This window comes from Podarcis raffonei, chromosome 2, assembly GCF_027172205.1.
Source record: "Podarcis raffonei isolate rPodRaf1 chromosome 2, rPodRaf1.pri, whole genome shotgun sequence".
NCBI lineage: Eukaryota > Metazoa > Chordata > Lepidosauria > Squamata > Lacertidae > Podarcis > Podarcis raffonei.
The window spans coordinates 17396318-17415369 of NC_070603.1; the positions used below are offsets into that span (position 1 = coordinate 17396318).

At 46.9% G+C, this 19052-nt stretch overlaps 1 protein-coding gene across 3 annotated transcripts in view; it reads right to left on the reverse strand.

The window, feature by feature from the left end:
* Nucleotides 1-2320: 2320 nt before the first annotated feature.
* Nucleotides 2321-19052, reverse strand: part of CA10 (carbonic anhydrase 10) — a 341120-nt gene continuing 324388 nt past the window's right edge. For all 3 annotated transcript variants that reach the window (XM_053375135.1, XM_053375134.1, XM_053375137.1), the window contains exons 8-10: nucleotides 10250-10404; nucleotides 6880-7054; nucleotides 2321-3116 (exon numbers count right to left, since the gene is read on the reverse strand). In XM_053375135.1, the coding sequence (XP_053231110.1) occupies nucleotides 3094-3116; nucleotides 6880-7054; nucleotides 10250-10404 (353 nt within the window). In that variant the 3' untranslated portion in view covers nucleotides 2321-3093. The remainder of the gene's footprint in view (nucleotides 3117-6879; nucleotides 7055-10249; nucleotides 10405-19052) is intronic.

Here is a 19052-nt window from a genome sequence, read left to right on the forward strand (position 1 = left end):
GTGCAAATGTGCCTTGTGGCAACCAGGAAGTGGCTGGAAAAGGGGGAAGAATGGAGGGGCATAACGGGGCAGGCTCATAATGGGGTGTATGCGTGCTCCGATGCCGTGTATGATGACCTGGAACGCAACTGCTGTGCAAATCAGGTGTTGTCTGTGTTAAGAATTAGAAGTCTTTCTACTGCTTTTATTGCTGTGTCTGGAAATCAGTTCTCTAACAAGGGACTAGGAACCTTGCATTTGCAAACCAGGAACAGATGATGCTGAGTACTGATAGAGCTAATGATGGGAATAGTAGACGTGTCAGAGTTTCATCCTTTGTCATCTTCTTGCTGGGTAGAATGGGTCTTGCAATCATCTACCAATCTGTAAAGGTTTCTAAACTATGTGAAGTCGTATGATTGGGGCTCAGAAGAAGACTTCACCTGTTGATGCTTTCTCCCCAATGACTCTCACAACATCTTGCCTTGCACTGGGAAAGATGGGATTTTATGAGGATCTTATGTGCGGTTTTCTTTGTGGTGCTCTCTCATTCCCATTGGTTTACTGAGAGGTTGGAAGGAAAGAACCCAAGGCTACGGAGTGCATCTTAAAAAGCACTCTTTGCTCCACAAACCAGCAGTATCAATGTTGCCTTAGTAACCTGCTTTTCCTGCATGGCTATTTGCCATGACACACCTTGGCCCCTTTTAAAGTTCTTTGCAGTAAATGGAAACCAGGGCAATCTATTACATCAGCTTGCAAGCAAGTTGAGTATGGAGCAAAGGGATAAGGTACCCAGCCACCTGATTAGAGATTTATCCCAGGGTCTCCATATGGTTTTTAATATGGAATAAGAGCACACTGTGGAGAAAGGGTCCAGACCTTTACTTGTTATGGTTTCCTCTTTGCAAGGAATATCCAGTAATGTGCCCCACATTTGCATTCTGAAGAGGTGCAGTGCATTCCGCAACCCCATAAGTATTCTACCATCTCATTGTACTGCATGGACTGACCAGGGCATGTGTGGCTTGTAGGGTTTAGATCAACGATCCTATTGCTGGGTGTGGGTGGGGATCCACTCGCTGAAACACTGTCGAGCCTTAACAAAAAATATCTTGGGAGAGTGATTTGATGCCTTCCATGTGCAACTTTGATAATGGCAGTAGTTCTTACCACAAGGAAGATCCTCTCCTCTCTCAATCTACTGTATTTTTCCCATGTACAAGACAATGTTTTTCCACCCTAATTTTTAAGTCAAAATTTGGGGGTCATCTTATACATGTTGTCTTGGGTGAGCTGGTGGCTCCTGGCAGCTCCTGGGTCACCGAGTGTGATTCAGACATGGAGACCACGCTGATTTGGAGTGCTGCTAGCAATAGCATTGTGCATGTGTCGTGAGCACCGATTAGAGTACAGTCCCAGTGACAGCTCCATGTTGTGACCTATCCCCAGCCCATGGGGCCCGTCTTGAAACTGAAACTATTAGCATTAAGAAAAACAATGGAGGAGGTTCTTGTTAATGCCACCATCTTCTATGGGAATGGCAACAGAAGTCCCTTTTGCTCATTCTCCATCCCCAGCTGCAATTGCCATCATGTGTGAGAGAGGAAGGTGACCCTCCCACTTCCTGTACATCCCCTCCCTGCAGCCCTCCCTCACATGCTGGGGGCCCAGTGTCTACCAAGGGCAGTGGCGGACAGCGTGCTTGGGCTGTGCCATCCATTCATCTGATCTCGCTCCAGCTGAGTCGGGGGGAAAGGCTTTGGGTAGTGGTGAGGTTAAGGTAAAGGTAAAGGGACCCCTGACCATTAGGTCCAGTCGTGACCAACTCTGGGGTTGCGGCGCTCATCTTGCTTTATTGGCCGAGGGAGCCGGTGTACAACTTCCGGGTCATGTGGCTAAGCCGCTTCTGGCGAACCAGAGCAGCGCACAGAAACGCCGTTTACCTTCCTACCGGAGCGGTACCTATTTCTCTACTTGCACTTTGTCATGCTTTCAAACTGCTAAATTGGCAGGAGCAGGGACCGAGCAACGGGAGCTCACCCCATCGCGGGGATTCGAACCGCCGACCTTCCGATCGGCAAGTCCTAGGCTCTGTGGTTTAACCCACAGCGCCACCCGTGCCCCTTCTGGTATCTAAATCTTATTCCTTGTGAATCCTATGGCAGAATTAAATTTACACCACTGTATTTTAATATATCCCCCAACGCTTTTAGCTCAGACAAACTAGCAATATATTTATAATATATATGTTTAGGGTTTTGTTGCGATTTTTTAAAATGTAAGACAGCATTTCTTTAAAATATATACAGGAGGACAGAGTCAACCAAAGCAAGTGTAGTAAATTAATTTGTTAAACACATTTATTGAATTGTTAACAGTAACCAAACACAACGTATGACCTTTGTAAAACAAGGAACAGAAAAAAATGGATTAATCCCAGTCTTGGCAGTTCCTACTACAGATATGTGATGAGGGGAAAATATTTCAATTTCCTTTATATTTCTTCAGTGATCTATTTACAATACTTATCCCGGTATCTGTCCATTATTAAATAAACAGAAGGATCATGACCCAGAAACAAGTTTCCCTTAACAATCTTCTAGTTCTGCTTTGCCAGTAACCAGTAATGAGAGTGATATTATGAGAGCTTTCCAAGGATTACTTGGCACACAGAACACAAACCCACTTGGATGCCGTAGTGAACCACCATGTATGGTATTTTTTTTCTTTTTAATGGGGGGGGGGATGATGGGAGGGGGAAGAAGGGAGGAGGGGAACAGAGGAGAAATTTCATATGTACAAAGTCTGAAAAGTCTTTGCTTGGTGAGCTACAGTAGTTTCAGGAAAACAGTATCAAAATTGTAATCATGTTATCGGTAAGATCATTGTCTTTTTGCTTTTGTTAGGACCGATCATCTATGAACAAATTTCATCTAGCTGAATTCCCAACTTGGCATCCATTTATTTTTTCTCTTTTCGTTGCAGCACGTGTGTGTGTGCACGCCATCTATGAAATACAAAGACTGAATGAGGCTGGGGCATTCTGTATTACGTCAATTCACAGTAGTAGCATTCAACTGAGGTTAGGAGTTCTTCCTGCTTCTGTCGCAATCACTTGAGGAGCCATTCGTTTACTGGAAAAGGAACACAACAAGAACAACATCATGTAGGTTTTCCACAGTGGTACCCACTTTTTTAAGGGCAGGGGAAGCTCCCACTTGACTAAAGAAGATCCCAGAAGTGCCCTGGGAATACAGATCTTAGGTGAGTCATTGAGAAAAGAACAAAACTCACCTTTTTCCTGGGAGAAAGAGGTAGCTTGCTTGCAGCAGCTAAAGCAGGCAACTTCTTTAAACTGCTTTGCTGGAGGGGCCTGTGGTTCCTGCACCTCGGTAAAAGCAGTTTAATGAAACTGTCTCCCTGCGCGGCACCTCTGTGGTATAAGGGCCAGAGAGCAATGGCGGCTTCACCCAGTGATCAGTCGCAAGTGAAACTGCCACCTGAGTCCCTCTGCCACCGGCGCACCAGTGGCAGGAGGAGTCTGGAGTGGTGGCAGTGCTTTCACTCATGATATACCACTGGGTGAAGCCGCCATCACACTTCGGCCCTCATACCGATACATCAGCCAGGCCTATTGGTGAGGCTGCTCAGCTGAGGCACGGCTTTCGCATGCATCAACTGAGGAGCCTCAGCAAAGCCCCATTGTGCCTTCGGCTCTAGGGGAGGGGTGTCTCTCTCTCAATCTCCCCCCCCCCCCGCTTCTGAGGGCCCAGGTGAGAAGTGTTGGAATGCTATTCTGGTGACTGCTCCCAAGGAAGCATGTATTGGACAGCGGTCTCTTTGTAATGGGTGTCGGAGGGGCCATGGCCTTGTGCATAGAATTTTGAGGGGCACAAAGCCTCCCACAGTGAGAGGAGCACCGAGCTGGGGGGGTCCCTGCTTCGCATCAACAGGGGCCATCAGTTGCTCAGGCACCCCCTTCGCAGACCCCAGCCTTGCAAGGCTGCTTTGGGGGTGGGGTAGGATGGTGGCAGCCATGCACTCTTAGATCCCAGCCACGTGTGAGGCTGGGATCATGTGGTGCATGGCTACTGGGTCCTCTCGCTGCCCTTCCCGAGCGGCCTTGCAAGGCTCAGATCCAGGGAAGGAGGTATGAGCAGCATGCAACAACTGTGGTACAGTGGTACCTCGGGTTAAGTACTTAATTCGTTCCGGAGGTCCGTTCTTAACCTGAAACTGTTCTTAACCTGAAACACCACTTTAGCTAATGGGGGCCTCCTGCTGCCACTGCACCGCCGGAGCATGATTTCTGTTCTCATCCTGAAGCAAAGTTCTTAACCCGAGATAATATTTCTGGGTTAGTGGAGTCTGTAGCCTGAAGCGTCTTTAACCTGAAGCATCTGTAACCCGAGGTACCACTGTATTTGGGGATGGTATCACTCCAGGAGTTGCAGTGAGCCCTGTTTGTCCTCTGGCAGGCACCCCCTCATGGTTTGGAGAAGCACTCTGCTGATGATGAGCACCTTCCTCCATTGCAAAGATCAGGTGTTCCTACTGCCCCCCCTCCCCACCATTTGTAGGGCTGCCATATTTGGAAGGCCAAAAAAGAAGACAGCAGAGGGGTAGCACCGGGGCTGGCTCAGCTGGGGAATCAGGACCCTTCCCACTCCCCAGCTGTGCTGCAAAAAGGCCCCCCCCCCCGCTGCTCACCAACAAAAAACCTGGACATTTTCCCAAGTTTAAAAAATCCCCCTGACCAAGATTTTAACACCCCCCAATAGAGGATGTATGGTAACCATTTGTGACTTTATTTGTCACTTTGGTGGTGCCAAAGAGTTAAAGCTCCCCCTCCCCGCACCTTTGCCCTTCCAGCCCCACTGATGGCAACTGGTGAAAGAAAAAACGAGTCACCAAACTATGTGATGAAGATCACATCAAGTTTGGCCCGTTGTGTGCTCACGTGAGATTGGTGCACAGGAACCAACTCATGACAAGTAAAAAACGAAGGTAAAACTTTAGCCTTAGAGTAACACATTGAAGGGAGACAGGGCTTCAGGAAAAGGGATAACATGTTGTTCACAGTCTGGAAATATGAAGCTGTCTCCCATTGCACTGCTCCATCTAGCTATATTCTTTGACAGTGACCTTCCAGGATCTCAAACCCCTTTTTATGTCCTACTTGAAGATGCCAGGGAGTGAATCTCAGGTTCTAGTTGTCCTCTCCTGTGAAGCCACTGCTGCTCTGGAAAAAAACAACCACCACATGATGCTGGTGACTGTGCTCCCAGATACTACTGTTTAGATCAGACATGGGGAACCATATGTTGTTGGACTACAGGTCCCATCATCCTTGACCATCCACTGTAGTCCAATGACTTCTAGAAGGCCACAGTTCCCCCCCCCCAGCCTGGTCTAAATGAATGGGCAGGATCCACATTCACTATTGGTGTGTCAAAACATATACTGCGGTTTAGAAACATCATTTCTGAAGTATCACTATAGTGTGGTATTTCCTAGTTGCTGACTGGACTGACACACAGTAGCTCTTCCACGGAAACAGCTATTATTTCTTCTACCCATATCAAATCATTTGAAATTAGGGACATAAAGAGAGGGTTGCCTGTGGAAGTGGCTAATTCTGGCCATCTGGAGGCAATGGCATACTTTTCTCTGCTACCTCGCTGTTTCTCCAACCTTTAGGCCGCTGATATTTGCTGTTTACAGCGGAGGCTTGGCATTTCACTCCAATTTGGAGAGAGAATTTCCCACAGTGCGTATTGTGGAGATTCCTCCAGAATAAGTAATTTCCCCTGTGCAGACATTCAATCGTTCAAGCCCCTTTCGTTTCCAGCTGAAACTCCTTCAGCCCGCCACAAGCATCAGACTCCAGCCAGTATTGTCTAGAGTCATTTTACTTTCCTAACATATGCTCGATTTTGCATAATGTTCAGGAGCTTGCTTGAAACGTTGAGGGTGCTTTGGAGAGCGATTGTTGATCAGTGGCAGAGCTGCGAACAGCCCATGTGAAGGGGCGTCGGGGACTGGCAGCTGAAGAAGAGTAGTGGGAGCAGGCGCCTCTCCAAGAAGGCTCTGAAGATGACACCTTAGGGCCCGGAGCCTAATCGTGGGACAGTGAGGAACAGAAGGGTTGAACTGGGAGCTGATAGAAGCAGGAGACTTAAGTGATCAAGGGGGAGAGGGTCAGGAAAAGGAGAGATCCCGAGTGAGAGGCTAAAGGAAAGGGGCATGCGTAGAGGTTAGTTTCAGCAACACTTTCATTAAGATGAACCAAGGACACTGCTGTATTGTTGTTTTTCTGCTAATAAAAAGCTGATTGCCTTCTGTGCCTTCTGTGTGTGTGCTTGCCCTGTGGATGACCTGGCTCCTTGACAGCTCCTTGACAAGGAGCCATGCAACTGACCTCCCACCAGCAGATATGATGCTGCTTACTGGGAGGGAGAGGGGTGAAGTGGGGCGGAAGGCTGTCTGTGTGCAGATGCAGAGCTAGGAGCACCAGATTGACTCTGCTGGTGCACATGCACAGAGCTGACCTCCCCACCTTTCTCCCTTCCAGTAAACAGCGGCTACTCTGCTGATGGGAGAGCAGTGCACAGCTATTGCCTTTCTTGCCAGCCACTACTAGTCTGGCCAGTGTCTTTGCATGTGAAATGCCCCAGATTCAATCCCAGCATCTCCGAATAAAAGTGGAAAATACCATTTTTCTCTGTCTGAGAGCTGCTGCCAGTTAAGAGTATTAAAAATCCCTGAGTTACACTGACAAATCATCTCACCTGGTTAGGGCAAGGTCCTGCGCTCCAAAGCCTGGTTGCTGACAAGGGATGCTACAGAATTATGACAACAAGCATTTAAGAAATGAAAATAATGTTTGGAGCATACCTCTATACTGTAGTTTCTGTGCTCTATTGTTTGGGCAATCTTTTCCCTGTAAACTAAAGTTGATGTTCGTTCGGATACATCGATTGTTGAGAGGCTGGACTGGTCTGAAGTTGTCGCTCATACTCAGAAAAATCTGTGAAGGCTGATTCTGGCTTAGCAGTCGTAATGAATGCATCTGCACAAACATAAATGGACACACTTAACACAACAAAATTTACATCCGTTAATATTCAGGAGGAAAAAATACGAGCCAACTACATAACCCAGGACAGACAATTAGTGATAAGTACCCAGAAAATTTACTGTCTGTGCTCTGTTCTCCTGTCTTCTGTTTTTTTATTTCTGTTGATTATCTGGTAGTGTAATGCAATTGCAATGAAAGCCTACCCAATGTATACAGTTGTACCTTGGATCTCAAATGCCTTGGCTCATGAACAAATGGCTCCTGAATGATCGAAACCTTGCAGAGAGTGTTCCAGTTTCCAAATGATTTTCGGAAGCCAAACATCTGGCGCAGCTTCCAATTGGCTGCAGGACGCTCCACATTGGTTTTCGAACGGTTCCAGGAGTTGAATGGACTCCCGGAATGCATTCTGTTCGAGAACCAAGGTACAACTGTATAGGCAAATTCAGTTTATTTTGCCTTTAATGGAAAGCTTCCCATTATGGCTAGGAAATAATGCTGTAATGCCTCTTAAGGGACCCTCTGTGTAAGCTCCTTTCCCCTTGAGGAGTGTGTTAAATTACTGCCCCCTCCCATATTTCTTTTCTGTCTTTCACTGTGAAAAATTGTTATTGCAAAGAAACAATGGCAAGAAAGCATCAGTTTAATCCCTCACCCCTAGCAGGTGGGGGTGGGGCAGCTGGCTTAAGGGCAAAAGCATCATTAATCATTATGCAGGAAGAAATAAAATGGTCTGAGCCTACAGTGAGGAAATTGCAATTCAGGAGAGGGGGACCCCTGGCCAAAGGTTGGATCCAGCCTGCAGTCAGATGTAATCTGCCTCCCCCTGCCCTGTGCCCCCTTCCACTCATCAGTGGTTCAGTGGAGAGCTGCACTTTCCCTCTTGCTCAGCTGGAACAGCTCAGCATCTTTTGTTAAACATTGCAACGGAGGGGGAATTGCCATTTGGCACTCTGTTTTTCCAGGTGCGCATTTGTAACTCCTTCCTTTACAAGGAGATTATGTGAATAATTTCACAATAGGTTGCTGGAAACCTGCCTGTTTGAATGAGCCTAATCACCTGCAAGCTACGGGGCGGGGCCATGGTGGTGGATTGACTGGGGACATCAGCCGTTAGTCTTCACCCAAGTCCACCCATTTCCTACCTGAAGGAGCATCTCAACCCCTATCGCTCAGCCTGGACACTGAGGTCCAGCGCCGAGGGTCTTCTGGCGGTTCCCTCACTGTGAGAAGTGAGGTTACAGGGAACCAGGCAGAGGGCCTTCTTGGTAGTGGCGCCGGCCCTGTGGAACACCATCCCATCAGATGTCAAGGAAATAAACAACTATCTGACTTTTATAAGACATCTGAAGGCAGCCCTGCTTAGGGAAGTTTTTAATGTTTGATGTTTTATTGTGTTTTTAATACCCAGCCAGATGGGTGGGATATAAATATGTTGTTGTTGTTGTTGTTGTCAAAATGGGCCATGACTGAGCCAGCCAGCTCAGTCAGAGTTGGAGTCCACATGCTCCCACTTAGGTCCTGTCTGTAGGTGAGTGTCCAGGTTATACATGGCTATGAAAATACTTGGTCACCGTATTTGGGGCCAGAGAGGAATTGTTCTGCAGACAAACTGACCCTGTCTGGAGGTTTTGTCTTACTCATGGCAACTGTCACAACTTGATAAAAGAGCATTTATTCTATCTTTCACATGCACACACACACCCTGAGAGCAAAGGAGGCTCCAAAAGCACATCTAAGTGACACATGTGAAGCTGATTCAAGTCCTGCTTGCCTGATGAGACCTTTAGGCAGGAGCCACCGCTAAAAGGTTGCTGTACTAGATTATAGTTTTTAAGACATGGGACTGTCTTGTAAGATTGGTGCCATGAATATCAGAGACTGGCGACTGTGCAGTTCTGTTTCCCAGTAAAAAAAAGTATGCATTTAAGCAAAACTGCAGAAGCCAGTTCAGATTACTCATGCTCATCTTGGAAAATAGATATGAAGCCTGAGTATTTCTGGGAGTCCCCAAACCAGATAAGACATTTCCCCCCCAAGCTCAGGTCATTTATACACTGCAAAGAGATCCTGGAGACAGCTGCCCCGGACATCATGGTGATTAAGTCTCTGGCAGTGACTGCTTAGCTCCCTTTTCCTGACACTGAGAATCTGGTTGTTTTCAAGGCCCTCTGGCAGTGCTTGGCTCACCTGCATGTCTGCCACAGAGAAGCTGAGCAGTGATTGGCTGAGCTGCTCTGATGATAAGGCAGGCCAAGTAGAAAAGCTTAGTGAAGTATGGGAGAAGGAAGCAGGGCTCTATCAACGCAAGTCTGGAGGAGAGGGGTGCTTTGGGTGAATGCAGGGAAGAAGGAAAGGGGGCAGAAATCTGAGAGGGAGAGGAAAACTAAGTGAGTGAATGGGCAGAGAGGCGAGATGTATATAGGGCAGGTTGATTCAGCATCAAGGGAAGCTGTCTACCAGCTCCATCTGGTACGCCGGTTGAGACCCTGCCTGCCTGCGCATTGTCTCACCAGAGTGGTATATGCTCTGGTTCTCTCCCACTTGGACTACTGCAATACACTCTGTGTGGGGCTACCATAGAAGGTGGCTCGGAAACTTCAACTAATTCACAATGTGGCAGCTAGACTGGTGACTGGGAGCAGCTGCCGGGACCATCTAACACCAGTTCTAAAGGATCTATACTGGCTCCCAGTACGTTTCCGAGCACAATTCAAAGTGTTGGTGTTAAACTTTAAAGCCTGAAATGGCCTTGGCCGTGTATACCTGAAGGAGCGCCTCCACCTCCATCGTCCAGCCCGGACATCAAGGTCCAGCTCTAAGAGCCTTCTGGAAGTTCCCTCACTGCGAGATGTGCAGCTACAGGGAACCAGGCGGAGGGTCTTCTAGGCAGTGAAGCCCTCCATGTGGAACACCCTCCCATCAGATGTCAAACAGATAGACAACTATTTGACTTTTAGAAGACATCTGAAGGCAGCCCTGTTCAGAGAAGTTTTTAATGGCTGATGTTTTATTGCATTACGTTTCATTTGCTAGAGAGGCAAGGAAGATTGGACTTCCCTTTTTTGAATTAACCCACCACATAGTTCCCCACACGCTTTGGTTTATTCTCATATTCCTTTACAAAGATATACCTGAAATTCGTTAGTCTAACCTGGCCTTGTCAATAGAGGTAGCAATGCATACCTGCATCCTTGTAATGTAGACAGGCTTGTTCATTAGTATCCAACTTGCTGTTTCGTAGCAGGGTGGAATTGTCATCGACCCATCATATGTAATGAAACTAGAGGTTTCGGGGTAAAGTTGTTCGATATTAAGTCCCTGCAGTAAGTATGCATCATCTGTGGGATAAATTGGGGCTTCGTTATTAACAGGACACAGCTTTCACATTCACATGACGTCTTGAAAGACCTACATTGGCTCCCAGTACGTTTCCAAGCACAATTCAAAGTGTTCGTGTTGACCTTTAAAGCCTTAAATGGCCTCGGCCCAGTATACCTGAAGGAGCATCTCCACCCCCATTGTTCTGCCCGGACGCTGAGGTCCAGCGCCGAGGGCCTTCTTGCGGTTCCCTCATTGCGAGAAGCAAAGCTACAGAGAACCAGGCAGAGGGCCTTCTCGGTAGTGGCACCTGCCCTGTGGAACGCCCTCCCAGCAGATGTCAAAGCGATAAATAACTACCTGACATTCAGTAGACATCTTAAGGCAGCCCTGTTCAGGTAAGTTTTTAATGTGTGACATTTTAGTGTATTTTTGGTCTCTGTGGAAGCTGCCCAGAGTGGCTGGGGAAACCCAGCCAGATGGGCGGGGTACAAATAAAAAATTATTATTATTATTATTTGCTACGAGTGTTATGGCAAAGGAACCTAACGCAACAGGCGCAGGGAACCTGTGGCCCTCCAGATGTGGTGATGGAAGTTGCATATTACAGCAACATCTGGGTGTGCACACGAAAGGGTCCCTACCGCTGTAACACAAGGAACTTGAAGCACTTCTAGTCCAACTGCCCTAAACATAATATTGATTTCTTAACTGCCCTACATGATCAGGAAGAACAACCCGGACAAAACTGCAGTAAACGGTAAGGGAGATTCAGAAGCCTAAATAGGAAAACATTGTCTGCTGTGTGGAGTCCCCAATCTACACATGCACCTGCATTTTATTACCTTGATGGTTCAGGCAGTGGCTCTGCTTTTTAATATACAGTTATAAAGATATTTATTTTCCTGATAGTGGATGGTTTTGTCATGGGTTTTGGCTAGTACAATAAAGCTTATTTTGATTTGAACTGCCCTACACTGCAAGGTCAGGTTACAACAACGCAAAATTAATTATTAGCAATAGTTGAAAAACAAGCTACAGTTACAGAAATAGGATGTGGCATATTGCAAATACAACGTGGGTTTGGGGATAATCTACACAACCTGGCTCTTCTGAGTGGAAAAGCAAGATGGCAATAAATAATGTCCTTCATAGCAGCCCCCCTTGCTTCAACCACAACATTTCATTGTCCTGATATTTACAGCAAAATACCTCCCCCCCCCCAAAAAAAAGTTTCCCCTGTCAAATAACAAGCAAAGATATTCTAAATGTGTGCCGTTTCACAGCTTTGGTGTCAGAAGTGCAAGTTCTCATTCTTAGCCTGCTTCATAAGGCTGTTGAGAAGCTAATGGGAGGAAGGGGAAGACAATAAACACACCCTGAGTTCCTGGGAGGAAAATCAAGATGCAAATATCCAACAAACATGGGGCAGTTCCACAACTCTCAGCAAAACACCCGCACACCCAAAATCGTTTGCCAACCGTGATAAACAAAAAAAGCATCCTTGCGTCTATAGGAATTTCGGCTCGCTGCAGCTGCAGGGTGTTTGCAGATTTATTTTGTGTTTTATGTTTTGTTTTGTGGATGCGCCACGTCAGTAAGTAACAGCCTGGTGATGGCAAGCAGTCCAGCAGTAACTGGGTGGGCAGCAGCTGCTACTGATTCCAGTGGTGGATTTTGAGGTCCACTGGCTTCATCTCTACATCATCTCAGCGCAGCAGCATTAGACGGTCACCTGGAGTTATTGCTCTCCCCGCCCCCCTGCAGATGAGGGATGGCGAGGCTGCAAGGCAGTCGCTTGTCTAAGCCACCTACTGAGCTGCTGGCAGAGGTGAGATTTGAACTGGGAACTTCTTTGCTGAAAGCTCCATCTCTGAGTACTGCAGAACAGCCATGCAACTTCAAGCACGAGCAACTCTTCCTCATTACTGTGGCTTCCATAGCTTTGAGTGCACACAGGGGGGCACCCAGCACTTGAGCCAGAACGCGACTTTAAATTTAGTAAAACTGCATTTTATCGAGCAGCATGCACAATGAAAATGCTGACCCCTTTCCCCCCCCCTTTTGGTTCGGGAGAGGAGAGAGAGGGAGAGGGAGAGAGAGAGGAGGGGTTTGATTAACAATTATTATTTTTTCTGTTCAACATATCCTGGAAAGGCCAAGAGTGTTTAGATTTAATTACCCTTGCACTGCAGAAAAAGATTGTTCTACCTTGTTAAGGTTAACGTATGATAATAAAGCTGCTCAGCGAAGCCTAATGCCCTTTAGTGTGCGCAGTGGGAGTGTGGAAGGCACTGAGAGCTCACTCCAAATGCTCGAGCCAATGAGGAAATATGCTTTTAAGCAAACGGCTGGGCTTCCCAGTTTGCTGCTTCTTCATCGCATCCTTCCTTCTTTGCTAATTAATGAGCCGTCCCTTTGTAGAAGATTTCAGGGCGCGCGTGCTATGTGCTCAGCTTATAATTAGAAAGAGTCCGAGCCTTTAAAAGCCTCCTGAGCAGATCGGCACCTGTCATGCTGTCTGTGCTTGTACAGCAAAGTGGTTAATAAACAACCGCAGCATTTTTTTTGGTCTCCCTCACAGCAACCCTGCCAGGTTGGTCTTCTAATTTTGCAGATGGGGGTCTGAGGTTAAGAGAGTTTTGTCCACGGAATTAGTGGCAGAGATCAGACCTGAGTTGGTCTACTGGATAGAAACAGAGCCGTCTTTCCCATAGGGCTTAGAGGTTCGTTGCACCAGGGCGCCAGCCTCTTAGGGGCGCCCCAGCAAGTGGGGGAGCTGCACGACTTTGCCAGCAGCCTCCCCTTTCCCTGCACGCCCACCAGCTGCGCCCTGTCAACCATATGGCTGGCGTGTGTGCAACTTGCCTCCCAAGCCTCCGCGGGAGGAGAGCGATCCCTGCAGGGGTTTGGATGAAAGCTGTGTCCCTCCAACTATATGCAGCTTCCTTCCCAAGTCTCTGTGGGGATTGCAGTGGTATGGGGGAGAGTTGTGCCCCCCCCCATGGCTGGCAGTGCGCAACTTCACCCCACCATCCGTGGTAATTTGGGGGCACAGGGCGTATATTTGCACCCCGGCGCTGCATCTGCTAAAAACGGCCCTGGATACAAATGAAGCTCTCCTGGAACACATTGGCATTTGTGCTCCACCAGCCATAGCCTGCCAAAAAGCATATTTCAGGTTTTGCATGATACCCCCCCGGGCTTTTTGTTTCATTGACAGAAGCCAGAGGTAATGGAAAGAGCTGCATTAGGTGTATGTTTCTCTCTGAACAGCGCTCCTTCCATTTCAAAAGCATTTGCCCATGTGGCCAAAGGCACTTGGGATGTGAAGTACAGGTGGTTCTTTGGATCCCAACCATTGGTGATGGTAGTGGAAGCCTTGTGCTTGCGCTCTCTCTCTCTCTCTCTCTCTCTCTCTCTCTCTCTCTGTGTGTGTGTGTGTTTGTGTGTCTTACATTTTTTAAAAAAATAAAAAAGTCCATTCCCATTTAGGGGAAAAAAGCACATGGCATTCAGCGAAGTAGAAAGAAAGTACACAGCGGCTATAGAATTTGAAAGAGAATTATGCAAAGGAAGTTCACACAATGACTCAGAGAGTTTATCCCCAATTTGAACCCAAACAAAAAATTCCAACAGTGTATGATACTGGAGTACCACCTTTTCGCAGTACAAAATAGGGCACTTCAGACAAATGTGTTGTCCCTGCAGCATAAGTGCGACCTTGAGATGGGGTATGAAAGCCACAATATGCAATGAACGTGCAATCAACGGATCACGTAAAAAGCCCAAGGTCTCAAAATCTGCTGCTAGTTCTTTTGTTGAGCATTAATAGCATTCCACTTCCGCAATGACGCTTAAGACTAGTCTAACAAACAAACAAAAAGGTGTGTTTTGAACAGGAGTACATGTGGGTCGTCCCCTGCCCCCTGCTTTTGGAAACTAACAGTGGAAACTTTTTGGGATATTAATGTTTGAGCCAGGGCCAGACCAAGACATTTTGGCTCCTGAGCCGAACCACAAAATGGAGCCCTTATCAGGAACAAGGGGAGGGAGAGGTATAGATCTACATTGGGGAAAAGGGTGAGAGGAGACCTCCTATTTGCCAAGAGGCGACTGCAGAGAGGGCATGGGGGGCGGCTGCTGAGGAGATGGCAGATCCAGCCTCCAAGGAGCAGTGGCAGTAGCAGCGGGCAATGCATTCCCTGCTGACCCTGCAAATCCTGCCACCTGAGCCAGTTGCCTCACCTTGCCTCATGTGTGGGCTGGCCCTGGTTTGAGCAAATGCAGGTTAAAACCACTGGCCAAGACCTCTCCATGCACAGCAGATATAGGTATGTTGGGCAAGCAACACTTAATCAGCACTTCCTGAATTTATCTAACAATCCTATATCCAAGGGCATTGCGACATAGTGAAAGGGCAAGGGCACAGGCCCTTGATACAGATTTGCATATGCTAATATGCAATTAAGATGATGGAGGGCTAGAATCTCGCCAGCAGAGCATCCAGGTGAAAACATAAAGCATGAAACAGAGAAGGAAAGGGGCATATGATCTGGGGTGCAGCTCAAGAAAGAGACCTGGGATTCGGGCTCCCCTGGGTTCCCCTTTAACAACACACATGTACGGCATTTATGACTCTGGTACAATAGCGTGGCAGTAGGAAAAAACACATATAGATTCCTGCGACTTTCAAAAATGTAAAGCAGAGCAAGGTGAAGACAAGAGAGAAAGTGGTGAAATTTGTAACGAGCGATACAGTTGTCCCCACTCTGAGCTTTTTCCCAGTTCAGGTGGCTTCAACCTTGGCTGTCAAACTGATGTCAGGCGGTTCCTTCATTGGAGCAATGCTTGCACCTTCTCCCCCCAGCCTGTAATATTCTGCACAGTTTGTGCTCATGCTTCACTTTTTATTTGCCCCACCATTGTAGCCAATTTCATGGGCTTCTGAGAGGGAGGAGCCAGAAGATACGCTTTGGATTGGATGCACCAGGCACCATGTCTTGGCTGTTGCTCACGGCGACTTCATGAAGCCCCAAGTACGTGCAAAGTGTGAATTGTTCTCGGCTCAGAGGAAACGGCTCACTCTAGGAAAGACTAGATGAGCTTGCCCAGGCTTTGAGATCTTCTGCAAAGCCCTTTTCTCAGGCCTGCCAAATTCGCAGATATGTTCACCCGGTGCTATACCAGCTGCACTGGCTCCCGGTGGGGTACAGGATCAGGTTTTAGGTGCTGGTTTTAACCTTTAAAGCCCTATACGACCTAGGACCCTCCCACAGAGGAACTTACGATCTTCAAACAAAAACATCCTGAAGGTCCCAGGCCACAGAGAGATTAGGCTGGTCTCAACTAGAGCCAGGGCTTTTTCAGCTGTGGCTCCGATCTGGTGGAACGCTCTGTCACAAGAGACTAGGGCCCTGCGGGACTTGACATCTTTCTGCAGGGCCTGCAAGACAGAGCTGTTCCACCAGGCCTTTGGTCAGGGCACAGTCTGACTCCCTCCTCTGGCAATCTTCACAGAACTTTAGCCTAATAGTTGCCATCAATTTGAGTTGAATTAATTTTATAATGAAATGATTTTAGAATGTTGTACTATTTTATTGTTGTTAGCCGCCCTGAGCCCGGCTTCGGCTGGGGAGGGTGGGATATAAATAAAATTTATGATGATGATGATGATGATGATGATGATGATGTTCAATCAGGACACGGGAGAGATCGGAACTTCTAAGCGGCTGCTCCCAGTTTTGGGAACTCCCTTCCATGACCCACTCTTTCCTTTACTTTCACCAGCAGGCAAAGACTTGTTGTGTTCAGACAGGTCTTTTGGCCACAAGCTGACGTCACACACATGACCCTCTGAACAGCGGGGCGGGGGGCGGGCAAGAGTCTTGGCCCCCAGAAGCTGGCACCGATTATTGCCACCGCGACTGCAACCTACCTTCTCAGGTGCAATAATGTCTAAGGCAGCGCCATTCAGCAGATGTCCCCATTGCGTTTTGTGCAGGGTGGATAAAAATCAATGATTTAAAAATAAATAAATCAAAAAGTAGGATTTTTTAAAAAATTAAATTGGATTTTTTAAAATTTAAATCACATTTTTAAAATAAAATGCTTTTGGAGAAAAAAATCTTTCGAAAGATAGTTTTCTGTTTAAGTTACATTATAGTCCAAAGGCTATTGATCTGGGATTTGTTTTAAGTTTTTCATGTGTGCTAAAACCCAGTCTGAAGTTTTTGGGTTTTTTTAAAAAATCATTTAACCACATCAGTTAACAAACATGGATACATATGCTATAACGTTATTGTTTTAGTTAAATAAATTGCTTAAATTGTTATTAAGGAAATGATTATTTTTCTCCTTCCAATAAAGTACAGCAGAAAAGTTGTCCAAATATAAAGAGTTGCGCGTCGAGGTCCCCAAGACACCCCCCCAAAGAAAAACACAATTGACACTTAATTTTTGTTTAAGGTTTTTGGCATAATTTTGGCCACAACTTTATTCAAATTACAGCAATGTGAGTGGTTGCTTAGGCATTGATAGCACTAACTGACCCCGCACGGGGACAGCTCTGACATTCGCACCCCCCGCAAAGTCAGAAAGGGTAAGTCACCTGGGGAGAGATACGGGACTGGGAACCATGCCTCACCTCTCCCCAGAATGCTCCCAGGGGCTTGCGTGGCCCTAGCCCCTTGCCAGGGGGTTTCAGACAAAAGCATGGGGAGCCCCTGGGTTCCTTTAACGGAAAACCCTTGAAGCAGCAGCAGCAGCATTTTGGAGGGGCAGGCACAGCCGAATCCATACCCCTCCACCAACCAATTCCAAGACCAATGCCTAACCACAAACCTTACAAGTTGTGACGATCTGCTACGCAGTAGGCAAAAACCAAGTGGCACACACTAATCAGCCAAATGGACAAAATTCCTACCAGGCCCCTGCCCCAAAGCAGACCACCCCATGACAGGCATAGCAAGGTCAAGCAAACAGCCTTAAATTAGGGAAGGGAGGGCGGGTGATCCGAAGTAAGCGAAAAGAGGAAGTTCCTCGCTGCAAGCATTGTATTTAACAAATAGGGCTGTCAATCAACAAATGGCAACATCTAGATTTCCCCAGTAACAGCCCGCCCCTGCTTAAAGGATGGCCAAACCATTTGCCTAGTAACAGTGAGGTGTCTTGTCAGCCCCGCCCGCAACCTGTGCTCTCCATGAGGGAGAACACACTTTAACTTATTAAACCTCGCAAAAATTTCATAATTATCTGTCAATGTATTTCTAATAGTATAACCAAATCAGTAATTTTTGATATAAATGTAAAAACTGCTCTGAAAATTTATTATTCCAAAAATGAAACCTTCATCTGGTTGTACAGTGGTACCTCGGGTTAAGTACTTAATTCATTCCGGAGGTCCGTTCTTAACCTGAAACTGTTCTTAATCTGAAGCACCACTTTAGCTAACGGGGCCTCCCGCTGCCACCGTGCCGCTGGAGCACAATTTCTGTTCTCATCCTGAAGCAAAGTTCTTAACCTGAAACACTATTTCTGGGTTAGCAGAGTGTGTAACCTGAAGCGTATGTAACCCAAGGTGCCACTGTAAATATTAAGATTATGCCAGCAAGAATGAGTCTTTCTGTAAAAAAAAAAAAAAAAAGATTTAAATCAAGTCTTACTGACTAGTGATTTAAATCGTGATTTAAATTGATTTGATTTAAATCAAATCCACCCTGGTTTTGTGATCCCAAGGGAAGAGGAAGCCCTGACTCCGACTCTTGTTTCCTACTTACTGCAGCTGCTATTTCCATGAACCTCATCTCTCTGCTTCCTTGACCCACATTATTACCCTGACTCAAGCGAAGGGCTCGGGACGTGAGGCTGCTTTCGTCTTGCAAGTTTAGCTTCCCAAAGATGGAACTCGTGAGGAGGCATTTGTGCCCACGCATGCATGATGCGCCTGAACTGTGGTGGTGGAATGAGTGGGGAAGACAAGGCAAGGCATCCCTGCCAGATGTGAGATATTTGGCAAGGCTTCGGGGGACCCGCAGTTATTGTGGGTGCCTCCTTTGCTCCCCCCATCTCTTCTCCCACTTCATGGGCTTCATTTCATTTTGTTCACATGCTCTGTCTTCATTGCAGAGAACCCCCAGCAAGGCGGTTTCCCCCCCATGCCAGCTGAAAAGCACAAAGTCACTCCAGTTGCGTTACTGGACTGGAAGACGGTCACAATATGGTAACAGCCAGAGATGACCTCATCCCTATTTGCAATGAAGATTGGAAAGGAAACCATCATTTTGCGAGAATTACGTGCGGCTCAGGGTGATTTTGGTTTGTTTGTTTTTCAAGCCAGTGACTGGTTTCTGACTCACCCTGGTCTCTCTCTCTCTCTCTCTCTCTCTCTCTCTCTCTCTCCTCACCTATTCATTATTTATAAAGCACGGAGTGTGATGCACAGCATCAAAGAGTTCAGTCGAAATGAGGCATTTCAAATTCTAAAGGCCAAGTTCTCCTAGTTATCACCCTATTATTTTTTCAGCGAGACTGCTTGGGTGAAAAAAGGAGGTAGTTTCTGCTGGGGGGAATGAAAAGCAAGGGACACTGAAACACACACACACACACACACACACACACACACACACACACACACAGTTTTATTGTGACAACTTTGGTCCATCTGCTC